At 31.6% G+C, this 25,017-nt stretch overlaps 5 protein-coding genes across 5 annotated transcripts; 4 read left to right on the top strand and 1 right to left on the bottom strand.

Moving 5' to 3' along the window:
• Positions 1-1,045: 1,045 nt before the first annotated feature.
• On the top strand, positions 1,046-9,764 carry LOC110791162 (protein FAR1-RELATED SEQUENCE 5-like). Its single transcript, XM_056834227.1, has 6 exons — positions 1,046-1,099; positions 1,213-1,440; positions 6,258-6,336; positions 7,922-8,958; positions 9,323-9,628; positions 9,759-9,764. The coding sequence occupies exons 1-6, from the start codon at positions 1,046-1,048 to the stop codon at positions 9,762-9,764; spliced, it is 1,710 nt and encodes a 569-aa protein (XP_056690205.1).
• On the top strand, positions 9,742-10,843 carry LOC130465972 (protein FAR1-RELATED SEQUENCE 9-like). Its single transcript, XM_056834739.1, has 3 exons — positions 9,742-9,923; positions 10,008-10,269; positions 10,357-10,843. The coding sequence occupies exons 1-3, from the start codon at positions 9,767-9,769 to the stop codon at positions 10,745-10,747; spliced, it is 810 nt and encodes a 269-aa protein (XP_056690717.1). The 5' UTR covers positions 9,742-9,766; the 3' UTR covers positions 10,748-10,843.
• A 711-nt stretch (positions 10,844-11,554) lies between these two features.
• Positions 11,555-18,227, bottom strand: LOC130465461 (uncharacterized). The gene is made up of 9 exons (XM_056834228.1): positions 17,932-18,227; positions 16,783-16,999; positions 15,077-16,109; positions 13,918-14,561; positions 13,332-13,509; positions 13,121-13,243; positions 12,883-13,026; positions 12,229-12,441; positions 11,555-12,106 (listed from the first exon to the last, which is right to left on the bottom strand). Exons 1-9 carry the CDS (start codon positions 18,077-18,079, stop codon positions 11,747-11,749), a joined length of 3,060 nt encoding a protein of 1,019 aa, XP_056690206.1. The 5' UTR covers positions 18,080-18,227; the 3' UTR covers positions 11,555-11,746.
• Positions 18,228-19,657: 1,430 nt separating this feature from the next.
• Positions 19,658-20,759, top strand: LOC130466026 (uncharacterized). The gene is made up of 2 exons (XM_056834774.1): positions 19,658-19,859; positions 20,380-20,759. The coding sequence occupies exons 1-2, from the start codon at positions 19,772-19,774 to the stop codon at positions 20,688-20,690; spliced, it is 399 nt and encodes a 132-aa protein (XP_056690752.1). The 5' UTR covers positions 19,658-19,771; the 3' UTR covers positions 20,691-20,759.
• A 93-nt stretch (positions 20,760-20,852) lies between these two features.
• LOC110797979 (uncharacterized) lies at positions 20,853-24,108 on the top strand. Its single transcript, XM_056834229.1, has 4 exons — positions 20,853-20,865; positions 21,112-21,335; positions 21,468-23,813; positions 23,904-24,108. Exons 1-4 carry the CDS (start codon positions 20,853-20,855, stop codon positions 24,105-24,107), a joined length of 2,787 nt encoding a protein of 928 aa, XP_056690207.1. The 3' UTR covers position 24,108.
• The last annotated feature ends 909 nt before the right edge of the window (positions 24,109-25,017 follow it).

The raw sequence follows: 25,017 nt of genomic DNA on the forward strand, positions 1-25,017 counted from the left end.
TTACATAAGCAGGCGCAGAAAAGCGCAAAGGCTACACATACACTGGGTGTATGTGGGCCCGCGATACCCCGCTCATCAATTCGCCAGATCCACATCATCGAAGCCACCTCAGCGTCCAAATTTTCACCCCATTTTCAAACCTGTTTTGAATTTGAATTTCAAACCATTTTTTTCTTTTTCTCTTTTTTTTTTCCTTCATTGATGATACCAAAGTCCTGATTTTTTTTTGCGTTTTAAGTTTTTAGTTGACTTCCTTGTTGAAGATCGTCATTTGGCGATGTAAAAGATAAAAAGAATCTGTATTAATTCCAATCGCGCGATAATTTATCATAATTTTTTGTCGATTTTTTTCTGGTAAAGTTAGTTGTTTAATTTGGTGTAAATAATTTATTTATTTTAGTTTTATTGTTTGATTTAATCTAATGTAGTCGATTGTTAGATTTAACTTAATTAGCTTGATTTTTTTTTTCAAAGTAGTCGAAGGTAGACGAAGAAGAAGATGGGGATCTGGGCGGATTTTACAATGTTCTGTTTGTTTCTCACTCCTGTTTGTTTGGGGAAGATGACAATCAAGGTCAACTCAACCAAATAGTTGCCGTATTTATTGTTTACACAATAATTTATATTATAACTACTTGTTTGTTAATGAAAGTGATTAATTCCGTCATCATTCTGATTGATAGAGTTGGCTTAATATACAACCTATACAGCATAATCTAAGGCTATAATCAAGGAACTAATTTAGACTAATTACATAGTAACGGATTCTAGCCTTATTTAGGAGATTTACAAAATATCCTTTGTTGACTAAATATTTATGACTAAATATTTACATTATATTCTATCAGTTAATAATCTGAACTCTTGGGTTTTTGACAGGAAGAAAATGGACCCAAGAATAGCAAGTGCAAAGGCCATGAAGCTCTTAGATGACTTTGAGCAGGCTACAGAGAGAGAGGGTCAGGACGCTGGAGGGCATAATGGATCTTGAATTAATATCGTGATTTGATACCACCCAAATCGCCAAACTGTTAGCCGAAAGCTCATGCCAGAACCAAACACTCCTGAATATGAAGAACTTGAGAAAAAACCTGACACTGTATTCTTAAAAACAATCTCAAACAAGTTCCAAACTGTGCTTGGGATTTCACGCGAATCAGTCATGTTGTTTGAGTTGTGTTTGTCATATTAACATATTTTTTCATCAAACAGGTGTATCTCGGGCAAAGAGAGACTCGCGAATGGACTGCAGATAGTGTACCATTAGAAGCGTTTGGGAAATTCGGGAAAAAGTTGGAGGAAATAGAAGATAAGATTGTAGGGAGGAACAAAGATGAGAAACTGAAGAAACGAGTTGGTCCAGTGAAGTTGCCATATACATTGCTGTATCCTTCAAGCGATGCAGGACTCACGAGTGTGTGGGTTTGGTTGTCAGGGATGGTTAAGTATAAGAAAACAATAAAAGCAAAAACCAAAAAAAAAAGGGGCTCAGAATCGAACCTTGACCTAGATGACAGTGTAAAGCACTTTATGAAGGCAAGTGGAGTAACCAAGTTGACAATGAGGCAACCATTGGAATTTAACCATAACATGTACTTATGTGTAACTCAGTTACTCGATAAACCATTAATATGTAATGCAATAGTTCAATTTTTTTACTTAGTCGGAGCAACTTAATACTGATAAGTAAAGTTTACACTGATTTGTTACTAACTTACTACAAAGAATTACACATTAGAAGTTAATTAATTAGCGGAATAGTTAATAATAGTAATACTTCAAAATACGAAGAAAAAAAAAATCACTTAAATTAATTTTTGTACAAAAATATTAGTTAAAATAGTTGAAGAGGTGGTTGAAAATTTCATCGTGTGGTTGATCTGGTGGATTTCCTGAATAGTGATCTACGGTTGATTTGATCACCCTGATCACCTTTGAAATCTTTCATGCAAGCAACTTTATTTTGTAATTATTAACCAAGTAGTTAAATTTCATTTGTAATGTGTTAATTTTTTTTTAAATTGTTTTTAATAAAAAATTATAGTAACAAACATGCAACTGTTTAACTAAAATAATAGTTAGTAACACATTACGTCCATATTTTTTGTTTAACTTAAAAAAATTATCATGAGTAAAATCGAATAGGATTAAAGGTATTAAACCTATGTTTATCGATCTATGCTATTAAATCAGAGTGGTGAAGAATGTAGGGGCTCCAAAACCCCAATCCTCACCTCTCATGTTTCGTTATTTAAGGAAACTTAGGAAATCAAAAAATTAACAAATCAGCATCACCCCCACACACAATTAATGGAGAGACTAAATTGGAAATAACAATAATAAAGGGTAATTAATGGACATGAAAGAATAAGAAAATAATTTAGAACAATTATTCACTTTCAAATTTCATGGCAAATCTATGGTACACAATGAAAACGTTACATATTGAACATATTTTAGCCATGGAAGATTGAATTATACATAGTTGCACAATACGAAAATAAAAATAACATATTATAACTTTGACATAATTATACATCGATCTGTACTATTAAAGTAGAGTGGTGAAGAATGTAGGGGCTCCAAAACCCCAATCCTCACCTCTCATGTTTCGTTATTTAAGGAAACTTAGGAAATCAAAAAATTAACAAATCAACATCACCCCCACACACAATTAATGGAGAGACTAAATTGGAAATAACAATAATAAAGGGTAATTAATGGACATGAAAGAATAAGAAAATAATTTAGAACAATTATTCACTTTCAAATTTCATGGCAAATCTATGGTACACAATGAAAACGCTACATATTGAACATATTTTAGCCATGGAAGATTGAATTATACATAGTTGCACAATACGAAAATAAAAATAACATATTATAACTTTGACATAATTATACATTGAAAATCAAATTACACAAAATTACTTCTAAGCCCACATGCACAATTGTATATATTTTCAACAGCTCTGCATTTTCCACTAGCCGCTACATTTTAATTTCTCTACTATTGTAATATGCATGTCTATATTCTACCAAATTTCATGCCATTCTAATTAAATTAAACCGACAAACTCCAACAAAAAGGGAAAAAAATTAACAAATAAGAATATGAAGAAAAAATATATTAACCGATGATTAGATCAATTAAAAGTAAATTCACAACTAAAGAAAAACAGAATAAGAGGAACTAGATCTGAGAAGTTGTTAAATCTAGAGAAAGGGGGTTCTCGAGAGCAAAGCACCTTTTCAACGATTGAAGCAGAATTGAAACATACCCTTAGAGTTTTTTTTAAGGAGAATACTCTTAGGCCCTGTTTAGTTCACCTTATTTCTCCTGATCTGATCTGATATGATCTGATATGATCTGATCTGATCTGAACTTATTTTTTCTGATCTGATATGATCTGAAATTATTTTTTCTGATCTGATCTGGTCTGCTCTGATCTGATCTGATTCTTCAGAATTAAGTTTAAACAAAAATCTACATTTATTAATATTAAACGACTTACGTGTAAAATAAATGTTACACAAATTTATAATATTGTTATTATTTACTTGACTTTGCTCATGATTTAACTATTCCTTATATTAGATAGACCTATACATGATCTAGGTAGATCGGTTATGATCTAGACATATAAGTTCTGATCTGGATATGATATGTACATATCGGTTCTGATCTAGACATGATTTGTACAGATCAGTTATGATCTGGACATGATCAGTTCTAATCTGGACATGATCTGTACAGATTAGTTCTGATATGGACATGATATGTACAGTTCAGTTATGATCAAGACATGATCTGGACATGATCTGGACAGATCAGTTCTGATCTATACATGATCTGTACAGTTCAGTTCTGATCTAGACTTGATCTGAACATGATATGTACAGAACAGTTCTGATATGTACATATCATGTTCAGATCAAGTCTAGATTAGAACTGAACTGTACAGATCAATTCTGATTTAGACATGATCTGGACATGATCTGTGTAGATCAGTTCTGATTTGGACATGATCTGTACAGATCAGTTATGATCTGGTCATGATCTGTACAAACTAGTTTTGATCTGGACATGATCTTTGCAGATCAATTCTGATCTGATTCTGATCTAGACATGATCTATACAAATCAGTTTTGATCTGAACATATTGGTTCTATAAGGATCGGTTCTGATGTAGACAAGATCTTTGCAGATTTGAACATGATTTGGATATTATCTGATCCTATCAGTTCTAGTCTGGATATATAATGGCTCTGATCTATAAAAATCAGTTCTGATATGAACATGACCTGATCACATCGTTTCTGATGTGGACTTAATGGTTTTAATTTGGACATGATCAATTTGAATGTGTTGTTAATGTTTTTTTATGCCTTAAATAATAGATTGTAATGGCATCGACAATAACATAATTTTTTATAAATGCAATAATAGTAATAAAATATTAAATATAATAACAATGATATAAACATATACCAATAATAATAATAATAATAATAATAATAATAATATTAATAATAATAATCTGGTCTGATCTGATCTGAACTTATTTTTTCTGATCTGAACTTATTTTGTCTGATTTGATCTGATCTAATCTGGTCTGGTCTGATCTGACCTGATTAGATCTGAAATAAGTAATAAGGTCCTGAAATAAGTTGAACTAAACAGGGCCTTAGTTTACTAAGTATAAAAATATATGCAATTACACAAGTCATGAAATCTATTAATTTTGTTGGCGTAAGGACGAGTAATTGTGTACAAATTGTTGAAGATTGAAAGAGAAATCTTAGAAAGAGGAGAACGAATGAAGTTTATGCTTAATAATTTGAGTTATATGTTCTTTGTCTAATCTTGGTATACCACTATACCACATATATTTTTTTAACACGTGAAAAGACGATTATATTAACAAAACATTAAGGTAGGTTCGGTACAATACCAGTTTCCCTTCTGGTGAAACAAATAACGATTAGATCATACCTCCCTTCTACAAAATATCTCAATAACCTAGATAAACCTTGAAGCCACAAAAAATCCTAGTTATCTATATAAGACAAAAGATGAAACACTTCTTTTGGCACTTGGGAGAATTAGTTGTTGGTGATTTCTCCTTTTTCCATTTCAATTAATAATGGCAATCGGATTATCCATTGTTGAACCGCTAACACCAAAAGGATTAAAGTCCTTTGCCTTCGAAGAAGAGCCTCTTCTTTTGCCACATTCAAGTCCTTTGAAACCTGAATGACCTCCTAACTATCGTACCAAAAATATATGAGCTGCATTTGAAACACTTTTTTATGGGCTAGAAAAGGCAGACAATATATATGTTCACACCTTTTTAGACTCTCATGAATCTATTACTTAATTTTGGATACTTTTTTAGTTTCTTATGAACAAAATGACACAGTTATTAAAATGACATAATTTTTAATTCTTGATTAAAACAACATAAAAGTAAGATGATGCAATTGATTAAGTCACAAAATAATTATTAACAAAATAAACCGAGTTATTAGAATGTGTTCCAATTTTTAATTCTCGATTAAAGCAACATAAAAATAAGATGATGCACTTGATTAAGTGACAAATTAATTAGTAACAAATTAAACAGAAAATCCGATTAAAAAAGTTATTACTAAGAGAAACAACATAATTGCGGTAAATTTGTATAAAATCGGGTAGTTATTATAAAACCGAACATGCATGTAAATTTGTAAATAAAAAACTTATTATTAAGAGAAACAACATAACTGCGGTTAAACTAAAAAATAAATTACAAATTATAATAATTTAAAATAAGCATTATCACCATTTTCTTTATCACCCATATCCGTACAGTTACTAATATAGACTCAATTCCGCTTGCATGGACCCGGTCCACCATTAAGGTTACCATGGACCAGGGTAATTAGGTAATTTGCAGCGCTGAACCGTTTGAAATCACGTGTTCCAAAATAACAGAATGCGCGAAACCCTAAAATTGAAATCTCTCTCCTCCAGCAGCAGCTTCTCTCTCTTACAGCAGCTTCTCTCTCCTCCAACAGCTTCTCTCTCTTCGAGCTTCAACAATGGAGGACGATTTAATCGATTTGAATATCGATTTAAATCGCGCAATAGAAGAAAAATTGTATAATTATGACGGTAATATTCGAATCCTAATAACTAACTACGAAGAAAATTATAGTAACTTTCATACTCATTGAGTAATTATTATTATTTTAGAAAACTTTGAGAATCATAGAGAAGTATATATGATGTTGAAGATGAAGATGAAGGCACATCTCAGCAAGTTATGGTTGCAAATCAATGTATTGAAGAAGGTATGATATAGTATCTTTTAATATATATATAGTAACTGTTATATTGATATAGTTAACATATTATAATTGCAGTAGTGTAACTAACATAGAAAGAGGAATTATATTTAAAGCAGAGTAACTATAACATACAAAGAGAAACTATGTTTAATGTAGAGTAACTATCTCATATAGACAGGACTTATAGTAACTGTAGAGTAACTATAAACTATGGAGACTAACTATATAAAATGAAGAGTAACTATCACATATAAAGAAGAACTATATACTGTAGAGTAACTATCACATATAAACAAGAGTTATATTAAGTGTGAGTAACTATAATATATAAACAGTAACTATATAAAATAAAGAGTAACTATCACATATAATGATAACTATATTTAAAATAAAGTAACTATAATTTATGAATGGTAACTATATTAATTATAGAGTAACTTCACATAATGAAATAATATAAATAAGAAATAACTACATTTAATTTATAGTAACTATAACATATAAAGAATAACTGTATTAACTGTAGAGTAACTATAACAATCAATAGATCCTAAGTAAGTATGTTAAATATAGAGTAACTATTACATGTAAAGAGTAACTATATGAACTGTAGAGTAACTATAACAATCAATAGATCTTAAGTAACAATGTTAAATATAGAGTAACTATAACATATAAAAAGTAACTATATAAAATGCAGAGTAACTATCACATATAAAGAAGAACTATATACTGTAGAGTAACTATAACTTATAAAAAGGAGTTATATTAACTATGAGTAACTATAATATATAAACAGTAACTGTATAAAATGAAGAGTAACTATCCCATATAATGATAACTATATTTATAATAAAGTAACTATAATTTATGAAAGGTAACTATATTAATTATAGAGTAACTTCACATAACGAAATAATCTATATAAGCAATAAACTACATTTAACTTATAGTAACTATAACATATAAAGAGTAACTATATTAACTGTAGAGTAACTATAACAATCAATAGATCCTAAGTAAGTATGTTAAATATAGAATAACTATTACATGTAAAGAGTAACTATATGAACTGTAGAGTAACTATAACAATCAATAGATCTTAAGTAACAATGTTAAATATAGAGTAACTATAACATATAAAAAGTAACTATATAAAATGAAGAGTAACTATCACATATAAAGAAGAACTATATACTGTAGAGTAACTATAACATATAAAAAGGAGTTATATTAACTATGAGTAACTATAATATATAAACAGTAACTGTATAAAATGAAGAGTAACTATCCCATATAATGATAACTATATTTATAATAAAGTAACTATAATTTATGAAAGGTAACTATATTAATTATAGAGTAACTTCACATAACGAAATAATCTATATAAGCAATAAACTACATTTAACTTATAGTAACTATAACATATAAAGAATAACTATATTAAATGTAGAGTAACTATAACAAACAATAGATCCTAAGTAACTATGTTAATTATATAGTAACTATAAAATATAACGAGTAACTATATAAATATTAAGAGTAACTATCACATTTAATGATAACTATATTTGTATTTGTACAGGTTCAATAATACATTCAATTGATACAAACCACAACATCTTTGAAAATCCAAATAATGAGCAGGAAGAAAACATTGATAAAGAATTAGATGGCAGTTTAATTGGAGAAGCAAGGAAAACAACCGATGAGATTTATGATCTATATTGCAAACATGCTGCTATTATTGGTTTTAGTGTACGAAAAGGGAAGAATAGATATAAAGAAGGAACCACAATTGTTAATGGAAAATACTTCTACTGCTCTGCTGCTGGAATAAAAGACCCTCCTAAAAACAAAGAACTCAAAAATGAAGATGATCAATCAGATGCAAAAAAGAAAGAAAGGAGAAAGAGGGTTATGATAACAAGAACAAAATGTGAAGCTCAAATATTTGCAAAGAAGAATGAAAATGGAGATTTTGAAATAGAAAAGCATGTAGTGGTACATAATCACCCATTGACAAGAGAAATAAGTAATTATCTCCACCGATCGGAACGACAAATGACAGAACCTAAAAAAGAAGCTATTGAGGCAATGTCAGAATGTGGTCTAAGACCAATGGAGTCTTATAGGTATATGTCAACAGAAACTGGCGGAGACGACTGTGTAGGTCATACGATGATTGATCATCTAAACTACTGCTACAAGTTAAAAATGAAGCAAATTGATGGCAAGGATTCACAAACACTAGTGAACAAACTGTATGACATACAATCAATAGATCCCGAGTTCTTTTTCAGAGTAAGACTCAATGCTGAAGGAAAAGTTGAGTGCCTATTTTGGAGGGATTCTATGATGAGAGAAGATTACAAAATATATGGAGATGTTCTAGTTTTTGATACTACATTCAGAACCAATAAGTACAATCTCATATGTGCTCCATTTGTTGGTATCAATAACCATTGGAAAAACACAATGTTTGCTTGTGCTTTCATTGGGGATGAAACCACAGAATCTTTCGTTTGGGTGTTTGAAACTTTTCTGAAGGCTATGGGAGGAAAGCACCCTATATCAATTTTCACTGATCAAGATGCAGCTATTGCTGCTGGAATAGAACAGGTACCTCTTCATATATTATAGTTACTATTTTGACAATATAGTAACTCTTTATAAAATATAGTTACTATTTTAACAATATAGTATCTCTTTATAAAATATAGTTACTATTTTGACAATATAGTAACTCTTAATTCAATATAGTTACTATTCTAAAATTATAGTAACACTTTATAAAGTATAGTTACTATTTTGACAATATAGTAACACTTTATAAAGTATAGTTACTATTTTGAAAATATAGAAACTCTTATTAAAATATAGTTAATATTTTGACAATATAGTAATTCTTTATAAAGTATAGTAACTCTTTATAAAATATAGTTACTATTTTGTGGAACTATATATATTCATTATTGTTTTTCAGGTTTTTCCTTCTTCAAGACACAGGTTATGCTTGTGGCACTTGAGTAAAAATGCAAACAGTAGGTTTGGTTTATTGAAGTCTGATAAAAACTTCAAAAACGCATTCTACAAGTGTTTAAGTGGGTGTATAACACCAAATGATTTTGAAGAAACTTGGAAATCTATGATCAACACTTTTAAGCTGGAAAAAGATGACTGGTTCAACAGATTGTATGGTCTAAAAGAAAAATGGTGTACAGCTTTAAGTAAAGATTTTTTTTCTGCCGGTATACTTTCTTCACAAAGAAGTGAAAGTACAAACCATGCTGTTGGTTTTAAAGCAAATAAAAGTACAACATTAACAGAACTCTATAGTATTTTTCAAGCTACAATAAATCGATGGAGAAAAACTGAAGAAAAAGACGACTTTGACTGTACAAGGGGAATACCAACTTCAGAGCTAAGTATGAGTGCTATATTAAAACAGGCAGCAAATGTATACACGATAACACTTTTTCGTGATTTTGAAGAAGAGTTCAAGCTTTCTGTGGCAAGTAGTACAATGTTCAAGGGAAGTGTAGGAAGAACAGTGTTTTTTGAAGTGTGGATAGAAGGAATAACAGGTAAAAAAACTATAAATCTTTATTTATTATTTAGAGTAGATGTTCTTTTGAATAATATTACATTATATGTAAATAATCTAACAGGATCAAGGCAAGAAGTTCAATACAAAATGGAAGATTCAACCGTCACTTGCACATGCAAAAACTTTGAAGAATCTGGATGGTTGTGCTTCCATTGTTTAAGAATATTGCATATACATTCAATCAATACAATTCCAGATCGTTACATAACAACAAGATGGACTAGATATGCAAAGAAACAGATGTGGGAAAGGGTTGATACAATAAAAAGGGAGAAAGGTGAAATCAACAATTTTACTGGTTGGAGATTACATATGATCAGAAGGTAATTTTTTCAATATACATTAGTTCATTTTCATATATTTACAATTACAGTTGATATTTTACTTAACACTTAAACTCTATACCACAGATACTATAACTTAATTTTGAAAGGGCATAAGATAGCAAAGGCCAGAAAATTTATCGAGGAGAAGTTTAAAATGGATAATAAAGCAGTTGATGAAATCATAAAAAAGGAAGAAGAAAGGAAGGCAAAAGAAGAAGCTGCAAAGATAGCAGAACAAGAAAAGGCAAAAGCTGAAGCACAACGAGAAACACAAGACGGGGAATCAACTAATTCTGAAATAACAATTGTGCTTGATCCTGGTCGTGCTAATACTAAAGGAAAGAGTAAGAAGAGAATAAAGGGTCAATATGACAATTACAAGCAGCCATCAAAGAAAGGAAAAAAGAAACACAAAGAATTTGGATCCAAGACACCCAATATTCAATTATTTACACCTAAAGAACAACTATTTTAGTGATGTTCTTGTTTTATTATCATATACAGTTACTTCAACATTTTTAAACAAATTTATTGAGTGTTTATACTATAGTTCTCCTTTACAATACATAGTTACTATACATTCAGTATAGTAACTCTTTATAAACACACAATTTTTATTTATAGTAACTCGTTATAAAATAGTTACTATTTTGACAATATAGTATCTCTTAATACAATATAGTTACTATTCTGAAAATATAGTAACTCTTTATAAAATATAGTTACTATTTTGACAATATAGTAACTCTTAATAAAATATAGTTACTATTCTGATAATATAGTAACTCTTTATAAAATATACTTACTTTTTTTACAATATAGTAACTTTTTATAAAATATAGTTACTATTTAAAAAATATAGTAACTCTTAGAACAATATAGTTACTATTCTAAAAAAATATAGTAACGTTTTTTATGCAATCAAAATGACTTATAGTAACTATATGTTACTCAAAAATAAAATACCATAAAAAAGAGAGTAATTGTATCTTATTAAAGATAACTATATCTGTAAGATAGTAACTATTTGAATTTATACACAAAATTATTCACTTTTTATATATACCAACTCTTCACATTTAGTGGTCACCCTTCTTTACATATAGTAACTCTATATAAAATATAGTTACTATTTTGATAATATAGTAACTTTCGTTATGCCATCATATGACTTACAAATTTATAAGAGTAACTATATTTGAAGAAAGGTAACTATTTCATTCAAATAGAAACTATATTTAAAATAAGTAAATTGAACAATATCACACAAATACTGCAAAAGTTATAATTACTCTCATATATCAAACAATTAAAAATCATTGAGAGTAACTATATCAAACTTAGAATTCGACTACATACAAACACAAAAAATTATTTGAACAGTAACTATATCAAACTTAGAATTGTACATTCTAAGTAGTAATTCGACTACATACAAACACAAAAAATTAAATTGTTTTTTCAGCAATAATTATTAACCACGTGAAGCACCTCGTCCACGTGCCTTCCCGCGTCTGCCTCCTCGGGTGCGTCTCCCGCCTTTGCCACGTCCTTTCCCTTCAACATTGACATCTGTCTCAGCTTCATCTTCTGTTTCAACATGTTTGGATTTCCTTGCTGAACTATTTCTTGCAACAATTTCAATTTTTGAAGCATCATTCATGTATTTCTGCGTCAACTCTTCCCTTTGTTTAATTAGGGCATCCAAAACATCTTGTTTCCTGTATTTCCTGAATGCAACCATTCGTTTCAGATATTCATCTCTGTAACAATTCAAATCTGACAACACAATGGTGCCACAAATACAAGCCCTGAGAAACTTCCTGAAATCTTCCTGCAAATATTTGAACAGTAACTATTAGAATAAAAACAGTAACTATGATAACAAAACAATAACTATAAAGAATGAAAAGAAAAATATGAATAACATTAATTATTTTTAACACAAAAACTTACATCTGCCAAGGGATCAAAGTCAAAAATCCCAACACCATCTTGTACCGTTTCAACACCATGAAAAACCATCATTAACATCATCAAATAGACACAACAGTCTTTGTCATAAGCACCTCGCTTCCAATTACCACCGACCGGGATAAATTTGAAGCTTTTAATATCTTCATGATGAATGTTATCCATATTTTTCAGTAGTTTTTCCAATGAAGAACACTGTACAAAACATATAGTAGGTATTATCAACATATAGTAACCTTTGAAATCATATAGTAACTATTACCAACATATAGTAAGAATTAAAATCATATAGTAACTATTAAAATCATATAGTAACTATTACCAGTTGGTTAAAAATCATATAGTAACTATTAAAATCATATAGTAACTATTAAAATCATATAGTAACTATTAGAATCATATAGGAACCATTAAAATCATATAGTAACCATTACCAACATATAGTAACCTTTGGAATCATATAGTAACTATTTTATAACGATAGTAACTATTTTAAAAACATAGTTACTGTTTTAAACAAATAGTAACCTTGTCAAAAATATAGTTCCTCTAAAAAAGAAAGACTAATATAAAGGTAACTATAACATTTATAGAGTAACTACAACAACAAAAAATGTAACTATAAAAAAAACTTACCAAGACAGAATAAGCTTTCTTCCTTTGTTCCATCTCTTTTGGTTCCAGAAGCATATTATCAAAGAAATAGACACTTTTGTCTTTCATACTAATGACAAACAGGTAATAATGCTTCGGGTCTTCAATCAGAACAGGAGCAAAAATCTATATAAAAAAGAAAAACAACAGATTACAACTACAAGAAAGGAGACAAAAAAAAGAAGATAATATGGTTATATAAAGAAAATATAAATCATACCATATTACAATCTTTCAACGATTGAACTCCATTTACATCTTTCACACCATAATTAAGACAAACACACAATTCAGACAAGATTTTTTCATTGCCTAGTTTCTCAATCAAATCAGCAACATATTTCTGCAAATCAATATTAAAAGAAAAATTAAACAAAGGCCAAAAAAATTTAAAATAATTAACATTTTATATTATTAAAAATATAACTTACACAATATGTGCCACCTAAAAACAGCTTCTGAGGAGAACCAGCAGGATTCCTTTCATTTTCATTCAATAAAAAAGCCCAAGCTTCAATATGAATCAAAAGAATATCAAATGTGGAAGGAAGGGTCCACATGTCATCTCTTCCTACCGCAATAAAATGATTGTATTCTATAACTTTATCACTGAAAAACATAAAAAAGAAACAATAAATATGTCAGAAGAATTATAAAGGTTACTATAATAAATAAAAGGTAACAATAGAATATAAAAGGTAAATATAGTAAACAAAAGGATACTATAGTATACAAATAGTAACTATATTATATGAAAGGTTACTATAAAGTTAGGGCAACAACTTCACTTTTAAGAAAGGTAACTATATTATATGAAAGGTAACTATATTATATGAAGGGTTACTATAAATAATAAAAAGTAACTATATTATATGAAAGGTAACTACATTATATGAAAGGTAACTATATTATATGAAAGGTAACTATAATATATGAAAGGTAACTATAATATATGAATGGTAACTATATTATTTGAAAGGTAACTATAAATTATTAAATGAGAAAACTTCTACTTACTCAGTCAAAATACCCTCTCCATCAGTCAGAGCAGCAAAGTCCACAGCTTCTTGAACAAATGCTGGAAGATGCCTCATTAAATCTTCAAATGCTATCATAAACGGAGACATAAACATCACATTTTCCTCTATGCCATAGACACTGACATTCACTCTTGATACAGCATGGTTGTTAATGATGCATTTTTGAAATCCAGCCCACACGCGCTCATATTCTTCTATTTCTTCATCATCATCCTCCGTAATTTCTTTATCTTTGCTTTTCAAAGAATCAAGAACTGCATTTATTTGAGTGTCAGGATCAACTTCTCGAATAATTGCTTCGGTAGATGTTGTTGCATCAACAACAGCAGCTGTAACAACTGCAGGCTCAGTTGGAACAACGGCAGAAGGTTGAGGGGCAGCAGTAACAACTGGATTGTTACTTGAACCAAAAATGTCATCCCAACCATTTGGTAGATTCTTCACCAACTGATGAATCTCCACCAACTCATCAACCATCTTTTGATAAGTGGAATTTTCCAAAATATCATCGCCATGGTTCTGCGAAGGCATTGAAGCCTTTAATTTGAACAGCTCTTCAGCATGGATGGCTGAAACTACATCCAGATCTCTCTTCATCAACAACCACTGACCATGAAAATCCTAATAACAAAATACATAAATTTAAATATGGAACATAATATGAAAATTTAACTAAAAATACAAAAAATATTATAAGAAAAGGTATCTATAGTATATAAAGATAACTGTATAAAAGTTAACTATAGTATATGAAAAGTAACTATAGAATATAAAAGATAACTATAGAAAATAAAAGATAACTATAGTAAATAAAAGGTAACTATAGTATATAAAAGATATCTATAGTATACACAAGATAACTATAGTACATAAAACATATAGTAACTATTTATACCATATAGTAACTGTTTAAAACATATAGTTACTATTTGTTAAAACAAAGTAATGGTAACATAGTATGTGAAAGATAACTATAGTACAGAAAAGATAACTATAGAATATAAAAGATAATTATATATACCTACATTTACTAAACCAAAGATAATGATAACAATAGTGTATAAAAGATAACTATAGCATATAAAAAATAATTATACTATATATTGACAAATATATCAATAATAAAATAAACTTACATCAGTGGCTTTAGAGAAAATTTCTTCATCTGTAGGATGAGAATTAGGGATTTCAAACTGAAGAATCCTAGGACGCCGACTTGGAATTCGACGCCCAACATAGGGCTGTTCAGCTCTTCCCCCACTGCTGCCTGCTTCATTTTCTTTCGAAATAGATTTGATTTGGGTCAAATCTATTTGACCATCAACAAAAACAAACTTTTTGGAAATTGGATACTTCCCCTTCTCCAATATACCAGAACCATATAATGCACTCATATTGGCATTTTCAGCATGAATCCGATCGGTTACCATCTTCGATGTCCAATGCTGAATAAGAGGTAATTGATCAGGAATACCACTGGAATTCCTAAACTTAATCCTCTGAAAATACACAAGTTGCAAAAACACAACACAGCCTCCAAATGTCTTTTGATCTTTGCCTTTCAATAAACTATTTTTAAATTTCACTGTTTCCTCACATAATACGTCAAGAACGTATTTACACCAATTGTATTTGGAAATCATTTTGGGATCTTCCAAAGCCTTAGCCAATCTCAAATCTACAGTCCTATTGGCTGTTGGAGTAAAAAATGTAGAGAAAGCAACAAAAACAAATAATTGTTTAAACAGATCACCACCATCTGTCAACAATTTAATCTTGTCCTCAAGCAACCTTATAGGAATTTGAGCATTGACCTCTTCAAAACCGAACTCTTTTCTCCACTTGATCTTCAAATCAAAATCAGGATTAGTGGAATTGCGCCCACGTTTAACCCCTTCAACCTCCAGCTCAGAAAGGGGGAGCATAAACAAATCGTACACATCATAATCAGTGATTTCAAATTGCTTGGAATCACTGATTGTAAACAGAGAACTCACACCATCAAAGCACTTGATGCACCAGTACATCATCTGAGTGTTTTTTCGACTTAATTGAAGGCCTAACAATCCTCCAAACCCTATCTCTTGAACAGCTGCCTTTTGATCAGGAGAGAAGTCTTTAATTAATTTACACAATGATCCTCCTGAACATTGTGTATCAAAATTAAACCTGAAAAAAATGAATAATGAAAGTAAGTCAGCTTTATATATCATATAGTAACTATTTAGAACACATAGTAACTGTTTAAAACATGTAGTAACTATTAGAAACATATAGTTACTATTTAGAAAATATAGTAACTGTTTAAAACATATAGTAACCTTTCAAATAATATAGTACCTATACTACACATACACATAGAACCTATTTATAACATATAGTAATTATTTAGAATATATAGTAACTGTTTAAAACATAAAGTAACTATTTAGAACATATAGTAACCTTTGATATAGTCAATATTGTAAACATAGTACACATAGAACCTATTTAGAACATATAGTAACTGTTTAAAACATATAGTAACCTTTGGAGTCATATAGTAACTATTGTAAACATAGTACACATAGAACCTATTTAGAACATATTTCAAAACATATAGTAACTATTTAAAACATATAGTAACCTTTGGAATCATATAGTAACTATTTAAAACATGTAGTAACCTTTGGAATCATATAGTAACTGTTTACAACATATAGTAACCTTTGGAATCATATAGTAACTGTTTACAACATATAGTAACTATTTTAAAAAATATAGTAACTATTTAGAACATAGTAACTATTTTGAACATATAGTAACTATTTAGAACAATTAACTAAATTAAACTTACACTTACACGATAGGCAGGCCATCAGCGCCAACTTCTTTCAAAACTTGTGAATGAAGTTGATGAGATTCAGGCTGTGGAACGTCAACCAGAGAAGAATTTTGTAAAACTAGTTGATTAGGTTGTTCTTCTTCAATTGGTTCTTTTTCAGATACAAGCGCAATTGCTTTTGATTTCGGACTGCCAGCCTTTTTGTTCTTCTTTATAGACACAGATTCCTTAGCAACTGAAACAAAACAATTATAAAACAAAATATTACTATATAGTAACCATTACAATCACATAGTAACCAATAAAATCATATAGTAACCTTTCAAATAATATAATAAATACATAAACATAGAGTATCCATTTAAATCAGATAGTAACTATTTATTAGACATAGTAACTGTTTAATTTTATAATAACATTTAAGAAAGATAGTAACTATTTATAACACATAGTTACTGTTTTAAAGTTATATTTACTTTCTAAAAACGATAGTAACTATTTATAACACATAGTTCCTATTTTAAAGTTTATTTACTTTCTAAAAACACAGTAACTATTTATAACACATATTTACTGTTTTAAAGTTATATTTACTTTCTAAAAAAGATAGTAACTAATTATAACACATAGTTACTGTTTTAAAGTTAATTTACTTTCTAAAAAGACAGTAACTATTTTAAAAACATAGTTACTGTTTTAGAAATATAGTAACCTTTTAAAAATATAATTACTCTAAAAAACTACGAACAAACCAGTCACTAATAAAAACACTTAAAAACTTCGTAACATAAAATAAAAAGTAACTATATCTTTGAAACAGTAACTTCAAACAAAAACCACAAACATTTCAATAATTCAAAATCAAACAAAAAATAAGTTCGAATTACTAGAAATTTCTTCAGAAACAGCAAATAAAAGGTAACTATATCTTTGAAACAGTAACTGCATGAAACACTAAACCTAATTTCAGCAAAAACCACAAACATTTCAATAATTCAAAATCAAACAAAAAATAAGTTCGAATTAACAGGAATTTCTTCAGAAACAGCAAATAAAAGGTAACTATATCTTTGAAACAGTAACTGCATAAAACACTAAACCTAATTTCAGCAAAAACCACAAACATTTCAATAATTCAAAATCAAACAAAAAATAAGTTCGAATTACCAGGAATTTCTTCAGAAACAGCATTTGGCCTTCTTCCTCGCCTTCGAGGAGCTTCAACAGCCATTTCAGCGACGGAATTGTCGAATTCAAGTTTCTTCGCTGCCGGTTTCTTCGCTGCCGGATTCTTCGGTGCCGCTTTCTTCACCATTTTTTAGAAAAAAGAAGATCGGAAGAGTAATTTGATGCAAATGGATGAAAATAATCACTGAAATTAAATTTGAAATGGAGAGAGAAATTCAGAGAGAAGTTGGGAAACAGTTTAGAGAGAGAAGTTGAGTGAGAAGTTCAAAAGCCGGGAAAAAGAAAATTAAAAAAAAAAACATATATATAATTAGGAAAGCACGTGACAGTTACAAACAACTTCTCGCACGCAACAACGCAAAGACTAAAATACCCTGGTCCATAGCATGGACCAGGTTTACTATAGTGTAAATAATATAGACTCGATAGCATTTATTATATAACGAAATGGATTAATTATAAAGATATAACAACAATGTATAATAACCAAAACCTAGTTATAAATTTTAAAATAAACAATGTACTACAAATTTTAATACTACGTAGCTATAAACCCTAAAATAATAGAACAACATCGTAATTTCCGCCCATCAGTCAAGCACTCAGATCTGACCCGATTTGCTAACAGATAACATGCATTCAATAATTATCACAAAATCATTACATAATTTCAAGATTAACAGTTAACTAGATAAATACGAATAACATAAACATAGATGAAAAAATTTATACAAAAATTTAAACCAATGTTTGAGCTTCTTCAATAACAACAGAACAACAACAAAATGTTGAAGCTCTTCACCTTCACCGCAGCTCTGATTTTTGCACTCCCTGCTTGTTACTAGCAGCCATGCCAGTATTGGGCAATGATGCTTTGTAATCACTACTTCCAGTAATAAAAGAAGAACACCGCAAATTATTAAAAAATTGAGATTGAGCATTTGAGCGGGAAATGAAATTTCAGGAGGAGGGCTGAAATTGTACCGCTCAAGCTTGGAGGTGTGGCGCAATATGCCAAAATTTTCCCCCCTGTTTTAACCCTTTCCCCCCAAAAATGAATATTACTAACGTTGATGTGGACCAACCAAAGGCCAGGGTATGGTGATACAACATACACCCAGTGTATGTGTATCATCTTCCGTAGAAAAGGCATAATGCACTGAGGTTGTCGAGGCGGCAATCGATTATGCATGGTAAATACATAACACGATAAAATAGGAAACAGGGCAAAGTATCATTTTTGTTAAAAAATAAATAAAAAGTACCATTTCTTTTTAATTATTTTTTTTGTCTTTTTCCTATTTTATCTTTTATTGTGATATGCAGAGTAAATAGGTCCGAAGGTCCCTAAACTTTGCCAAAAGGAGCAGTTAGGTCCCTCAAGTTTCAAAAGGAGCATTTAGGTCCCTCAAAATGGATGGAAAATGCTGCTTTTTGTTTTCCGTCACTAACGGCCGTTAAAATGAATATAATAATATAAAAAATTATTAAAATAAAAGGAGAATTAATATACACGTAGATTAATGATTGAAAACAGATGATTTTGATGAAAATAAGCCTTTTCCAATTACTTAGCCTTTTCAACTTACTTTTTCAATGTGTACACGTGGAAACCTTCCAACTTCCCTCGTATTTTCTGGTTCCTTCCTAATAATGTTTTGGCGGTAATTATTTTACTGTTCCCAACCCTATTTCCCCCCTTTTCACTTCCTATTTATATGGTCCCCCCCCCCATTTTCACTCTCAGTTGTCTTTTTGCCATTTACTCACTCAAACACTTAAGAGAATTTGAAGTTATTGCTCTGAGTTTTCTGCAAAAATGGGTTCTTGCGTATCAGGAAAGAGGACTGCTGATAAGTGGGAATGTCGCACCCCCAAGAGAACAAGAATTTCCAGATGGGACGAAGGTATTTTCATTCAATTTGTCGGTTTTTTCAATAAATGTTTGCAGTTGAGCCATGATAAATTAGGGCTTTTTTGTTAAGTAACTTTTTCCCAAAATTGGTGCATGCATTATCTTGATTGTGGTTTTTTATATGTTAATTTAAACAATCGTGGGTTGATTTCGCATAATTTATCAATTGAAGTTGGAATTAGGGTTTCGTCCGTTTTTACTTTCCAATATTTAATTCGAATTGATGCTTGCATGTTCTTGAAAATGGTGTTTAATATGTTAAATTATACAATTGTTGCTTAATTTGGAATTAATTTAAACTAGATTTTGTAGTAATTAGGGTTTCACTTACTGTTTTTGATTCACTTAAATAAAAAACAGAGTTTGATTAATTCGAATTGATGCTTGCATGTTCTTGAAAACGGTGTTTATTTAAACTATTGTTTAATTTGGAAGTATTTTAATCTAGATTCCGTATAATAATTAGGGTTTACTTACTGTGTTATTGACTTTGGCCGTTACTTTGACTTTAGGAGACCTTGCTTTAAGGGAGGCACACCCCCTTTGTCATCATCAAGACATCCTCATCACCCAAATCTTCACCAAACTGGACTGGGAGGGGCAGGCTGCTGTGCAGATGGTGTGCAAGCAGTGGCGTAGGTGGGCCAAGTTGCGGTACCGCCTCCCATACCACTACCCTCAAGGATGCTACCGCGCGTGGCTGCGGGAGTGGGTGATCATGGACATCATTGACAATGATGGCCGTGACTTCCACGCCTGGATGGACAAGGACATGACCGTCTACTTTGACGGCTTCCCCCTCCTTTTCAAGGAGGAGGAGTAGCTGGTGGTGGAGGCCATGCAGGGGTGGTGGTGGCGCTGGTGGTGGCCCCTCTTTTGTCAAGCTTATGATGATCCAGCTTGTTTATAGCTTTTTTTATTTTTAATTTTCAAGGACAATTACATTACTACTGTCATTGCAATTAGGTTTTTGTGAATGTGACAAATGTTGGTTTTTGGTATTTGTCACTGCTATGACAGTAGTTTATATCTAACCGTAGGCTTCTCCCTCAATAGTGGATTGAGGTTTGAAATGTTAGGGTTGAAGCCTACCCTTTTGTAAATGAATTCTGATTATGATGGATGGATGAATGAATGAATGCAATTTAACCTTTTGTTATCTCTTGTGTTGTTATTCAAGATTTGGTTTGGTTTGATTTCTTAAAGTTTTGTTTTTTTAATTGATATTGTTTAACTTTGATCAGATGATGTTGATGATTTGACTTTGAACCCTTGCATATATGTGCATCATGGTGGTGAATGGGTTGTGCAAGGTGATATGGTTTATAGTGGGGGGAGGGTGGATGTCTTTGATTACATCCATGAGAATGCAGATGGCAAATATGTTAAGGAATTAGTCGATAGTTTAGGTTATAATGATGTAGAGAAAGTACATTTCTGGGACCCTAGGAAAGAATTCAAGAATGGGGTTAGGTTTTAGGTTTTGATAGTAGTACTTGTGACCCTTTCTTAGCTTTACTCTTTGAATACAAAAGCATTCATATATACATTGAACATAAAATCAAACCCACCTACAACTTTAACCTAAACAGGAGTGAAGGAGGAGGGAGGAGGGAGAGGTAGCTTCCTTGAGTTGTTGAATACTGATGTGGTTGACTTAAATTCTGATTATGTGGAACCACCTTTTACAGTACTCCCACCCAAACAAACTGAAACTCAACCTGAACCTCAACCTGAACCTCAAATTCAACCTCAAAATGTGCCTCAACCTGAAATTGATTATGATTCAGAGGGTACAGATGAAGATGATGATGAGTTAGCCACTGCTAGGTCTAAGATATCTGATGATATGAGAAGGGAAAAGGCTTATTTTGAGGAGTTAGTAATGCTGAAAAAACTAGCAGAAAGTAAAGTAGAAGGTGGTCTGAATTTGGGGGATGACTTTGATGGATACAGTGACTTAGACAGCCCTAGTGAGTCAGAAGATGAGGATGATGTTGGTTACTTAGTTGCACCACAACACCATAAGAGGGGGAGAGGGAAACAGAAGCAAAACAACACTGAAACTGAAGAGAGGGAAGCCACTTTTTATGTTGGACAACAGTTTGAGAATCCAAAGACATTTAGGAAAGCAATCATAGATTATTCAATTGATAAAGGAAGAAACATTCCATTTTCTAAAAATGATTCCACTAGGGTTTGTGCAGAGTGTGAGCACAAAGATAAAGGTTGTAAATGGAGAATTTGGGCTTCATGGGAGAGAGGAAGAAGGTCATTTACAGTGAAAACATTTGTCAGTGAGCACACTTGTGGTAGGACACCTATCATTAAGAAGATGACTTCACATTGGATTGCAGAACACTACCAGAATCTGTTTAAGGTTAACCCTTACATGAGAGTGCAAGATATTCAGGAAACCATTTGGTTAGAAAAGGGTATAAGGGTGAGCAAAGACAAGGCTGCCAGGGCTAGGAGAAGGGGTCAAGCACTCATTGTTGGTGAATACAAAGAGCAGTATGCATTACTCCCAAGGTATGCAGCTGAGATACTAAGAAGCAATCCAGGGAACACAGTGAAGTTGAAGTTGGATGCAAATGTGTTTGACATACTGTATTTGTGTTTTGAGGCACTTAGGAAAGGGTTCTTGGCAGGATGCAGACCTTTCATATCACTTGATGGATGTTTCTTAAAGGGACCATTTGGGGGTCAATTGTTAGTAGCAGTAGGGAGGGATGGAAACAATCAAATGTTCCCTTTGGCTTGGGCTGTTTGTGAGGTTGAGAGCACTGACACATGGAGTTGGTTTCTAGAACTTCTAGCTACTGATTTAGGCACTAGTGAAGGAGCAGGGTACACTTTCATGTCTGACCAACAAAAGGGTTTACTTGCTGCTGTGTCAAATGTGTTTCCACAAGCTGAAAGTAGGGTGTGTGCAAGGCATGTGTACTGTAACTTTAGGGGAGTGTTTGGAGGTGGTTTAGAGTACAGAAAACAATTTTGGACTATTGCAAAAAGCAACACAGTAAATCACTTCAATGAAAACATTGAAGTAATGAGGGGTATTTCACATGAAGCTGCTGAAGACCTACTGAAAAGGAACTACAAGAAATGGTGTAGGGCATTCTACACTCCATTATCTTGTTGTGACAGTGTAGACAACAACATGAGTGAGGTGTTTAATGCATACATCTTGAGTGCAAGGCACAAGCCTATTATTACCATGTTGGAAGATATCAGAGAGGGTTTGATGGAAAGACTGCATAAGAAAAGAGATTTCATTGGGAAAAAGGAGATAATGTTGTGTCCTAGGATCCAAATTCAGTTAGAGAAACACAAAATTTGGGCTAGGGGTTGGAATGCATACTGGGATGGTGGGTTTTGCTATGGAGTAAGAGAAGGTGCAACACAGGTTAAGTATGTGGTGGATCTGAACCAACATACTTGCAGTTGCAATGCATGGCAGGTGAGTGGGATTCCATGCAAACATGCAATTGTTGCTATATGGAATAAAGTAGACCACCCAGAACAATATGTCAATGCATATTTCTGCAAACAGACCTACATGAAGGCATATGAATTTTTGTTAGAGCCTTTAAATGGTCCTCAAGAGTGGCCTACTTCTGATAGCATTGTTGTGGCTCCAAAGGTGAAAAAGGTCAATGGAAGACCTAAAACAAAGAGGAGATATGGTGTTGGAGAGGTAACTGCATCTGGTAAGCTGAAGAGAACAGGTTGTTCTATGAAATGCAGCTTATGTGGTGTGATAGGCCACAACAAAAGGGGTTGCAAGAATGCCCCTAAGCAACAACAACACAGCAACAATCATGCTACTGCAGAGCAGACCACACCACAGCAACAACACCCAAGAACCAGTTCAGCTATACCAATGCACAATAGGGGTGTGGGTATTTATACCTACCCAAATGGGTATCAAAGAATAGCTACTGTAAGTCATTCAATATACTCAAATTCTTTCTTACATGTTACTTTACTGTACTGAAGCCAACTTGTTCCTAATTTGTTTTAATTAATGCAGCCTATATCACAACACTTCCCCACACCACAGAGGCAAAGACCTCCTGCAGCTTTCTATTCTGATCATGGGGGTGAGCAAACCATCTACTCCTTCCCTGCACATGACTTCCCATTGTCACAGACTCAACCAAGTCAAGGACACACAATATCAAGCCAAGCATTGCAGGATCTTGCAATGGCTAGAAGATTAGAAAAAAGACCATGAGGTTAGATTTTATTGAATTTAAAGTCTTCATTACATTTCATTAGTGCAGATCATTACATTTTACCTACCCACTTAACCCACTTAACTTAAAACAAACCAGATAAAAAAAAACAGAACCACTAGGATTACAACCCACACTTCACATTTCACACTAATAGGTCTTCTCATCTTGCTCATCACATAGTCTGCCTCCCTCTTCCTTGCATAATTGTTAGCTTCACTAAGTTTTGTCCTAAAACTATCAACTTCAGCAGCAAGGCTTTGTTTATCTTGCATTAACCCTAGTATGACAATTGTTTGCCAAGTTGTTGGTTCTTGTTCATCAATCCATCTAAAAAAGATGCAACCCCTTCTGTTTGTTTCAACATCATAATCTGGACAAGCAATGAACCTCCTTCCAGGATTTTCTTTTGTCCATGCCTTTTGAATGGATACTGTGAATCCACAGTAGCACCTCTTAGGGTGTTCATTATCACCATTGTTGAACAAAGAGATAGCCCTGTTCATCATTCTGCAAATAAATTACGTTTTAATAATTATTTCCTAAATATGTTAATTATTGTTAAAATAAGCTAACTTAAGATTTTAAAAAAAATGGCAGAAAAATACCTTTTTGTTGAGAAGAGTCAGCTATGGTGGAGCAACAGAGAAAAAACACAGAGCAGAAGATGGAAAAGAAAGAATTTTTTTTTTTAAGTGTTTTATTGTTGTTTTGTTTGCCATGGAATGTTAAATACTCTGTTTTTTGAGAGCCTCAACGGCTATATTTTTGTAAAAAGCTAACTGAAATGAATTTCCCTTTATTTAATTATTGGTAAATGGTAAATGTAACTGTTTTTTTGTCGTTTAGTGCCTTTTATTTAGTTTCCTTTTAATTTAATTGAATTTTAACGGCCGTTAGTGACGGAAA

This window comes from Spinacia oleracea, chromosome 1 (genome assembly GCF_020520425.1).
Source record: "Spinacia oleracea cultivar Varoflay chromosome 1, BTI_SOV_V1, whole genome shotgun sequence".
In the NCBI taxonomy this organism is placed as follows: Eukaryota; Viridiplantae; Streptophyta; class Magnoliopsida; order Caryophyllales; family Amaranthaceae; genus Spinacia; species Spinacia oleracea.

Excerpts from the sequence above, each read along its gene's own strand:
- LOC110797979 (XM_056834229.1), top strand. Across the intron at positions 21,336-21,467 it reads GGAAAGAATTCAAGAATGGG|GAGGAGGGAGGAGGGAGAGG; the intron begins GTTAGGTTTTAG and ends ACAGGAGTGAAG. Across the intron at positions 23,814-23,903 it reads GGTATCAAAGAATAGCTACT|CCTATATCACAACACTTCCC; the intron begins GTAAGTCATTCA and ends TAATTAATGCAG.
- LOC130465461 (XM_056834228.1), bottom strand. The coding sequence starts at position 18,079 with ATGGTGAAGAAAGCGGCACCGAAGAATCCGGCAGCGAAGAAACCGGCA. Across the intron at positions 17,000-17,931 it reads TGTTTCTGAAGAAATTCCTG|TTGCTAAGGAATCTGTGTCT; the intron begins GTAATTCGAACT and ends GTTTTGTTTCAG. Across the intron at positions 13,510-13,917 it reads GGAGAGGGTATTTTGACTGA|TGATAAAGTTATAGAATACA; the intron begins GTAAGTAGAAGT and ends TATGTTTTTCAG.
- LOC130465972 (XM_056834739.1), top strand. The coding sequence starts at position 9,767 with ATGAGTGCTATATTAAAACAGGCAGCAAATGTATACACGATAACACTT. Across the intron at positions 9,924-10,007 it reads GTGGATAGAAGGAATAACAG|GATCAAGGCAAGAAGTTCAA; the intron begins GTAAAAAAACTA and ends ATAATCTAACAG. Across the intron at positions 10,270-10,356 it reads AGATTACATATGATCAGAAG|ATACTATAACTTAATTTTGA; the intron begins GTAATTTTTTCA and ends TCTATACCACAG.
- LOC110791162 (XM_056834227.1), top strand. The coding sequence starts at position 1,046 with ATGCCAGAACCAAACACTCCTGAATATGAAGAACTTGAGAAAAAACCT. Across the intron at positions 1,441-6,257 it reads GGGTTTGGTTGTCAGGGATG|AGAAGTATATATGATGTTGA; the intron begins GTTAAGTATAAG and ends TGAGAATCATAG. Across the intron at positions 6,337-7,921 it reads AAATCAATGTATTGAAGAAG|GTTCAATAATACATTCAATT; the intron begins GTATGATATAGT and ends GTATTTGTACAG.
- LOC130466026 (XM_056834774.1), top strand. The coding sequence starts at position 19,772 with ATGGGTTCTTGCGTATCAGGAAAGAGGACTGCTGATAAGTGGGAATGT. Across the intron at positions 19,860-20,379 it reads AATTTCCAGATGGGACGAAG|GAGACCTTGCTTTAAGGGAG; the intron begins GTATTTTCATTC and ends CTTTGACTTTAG.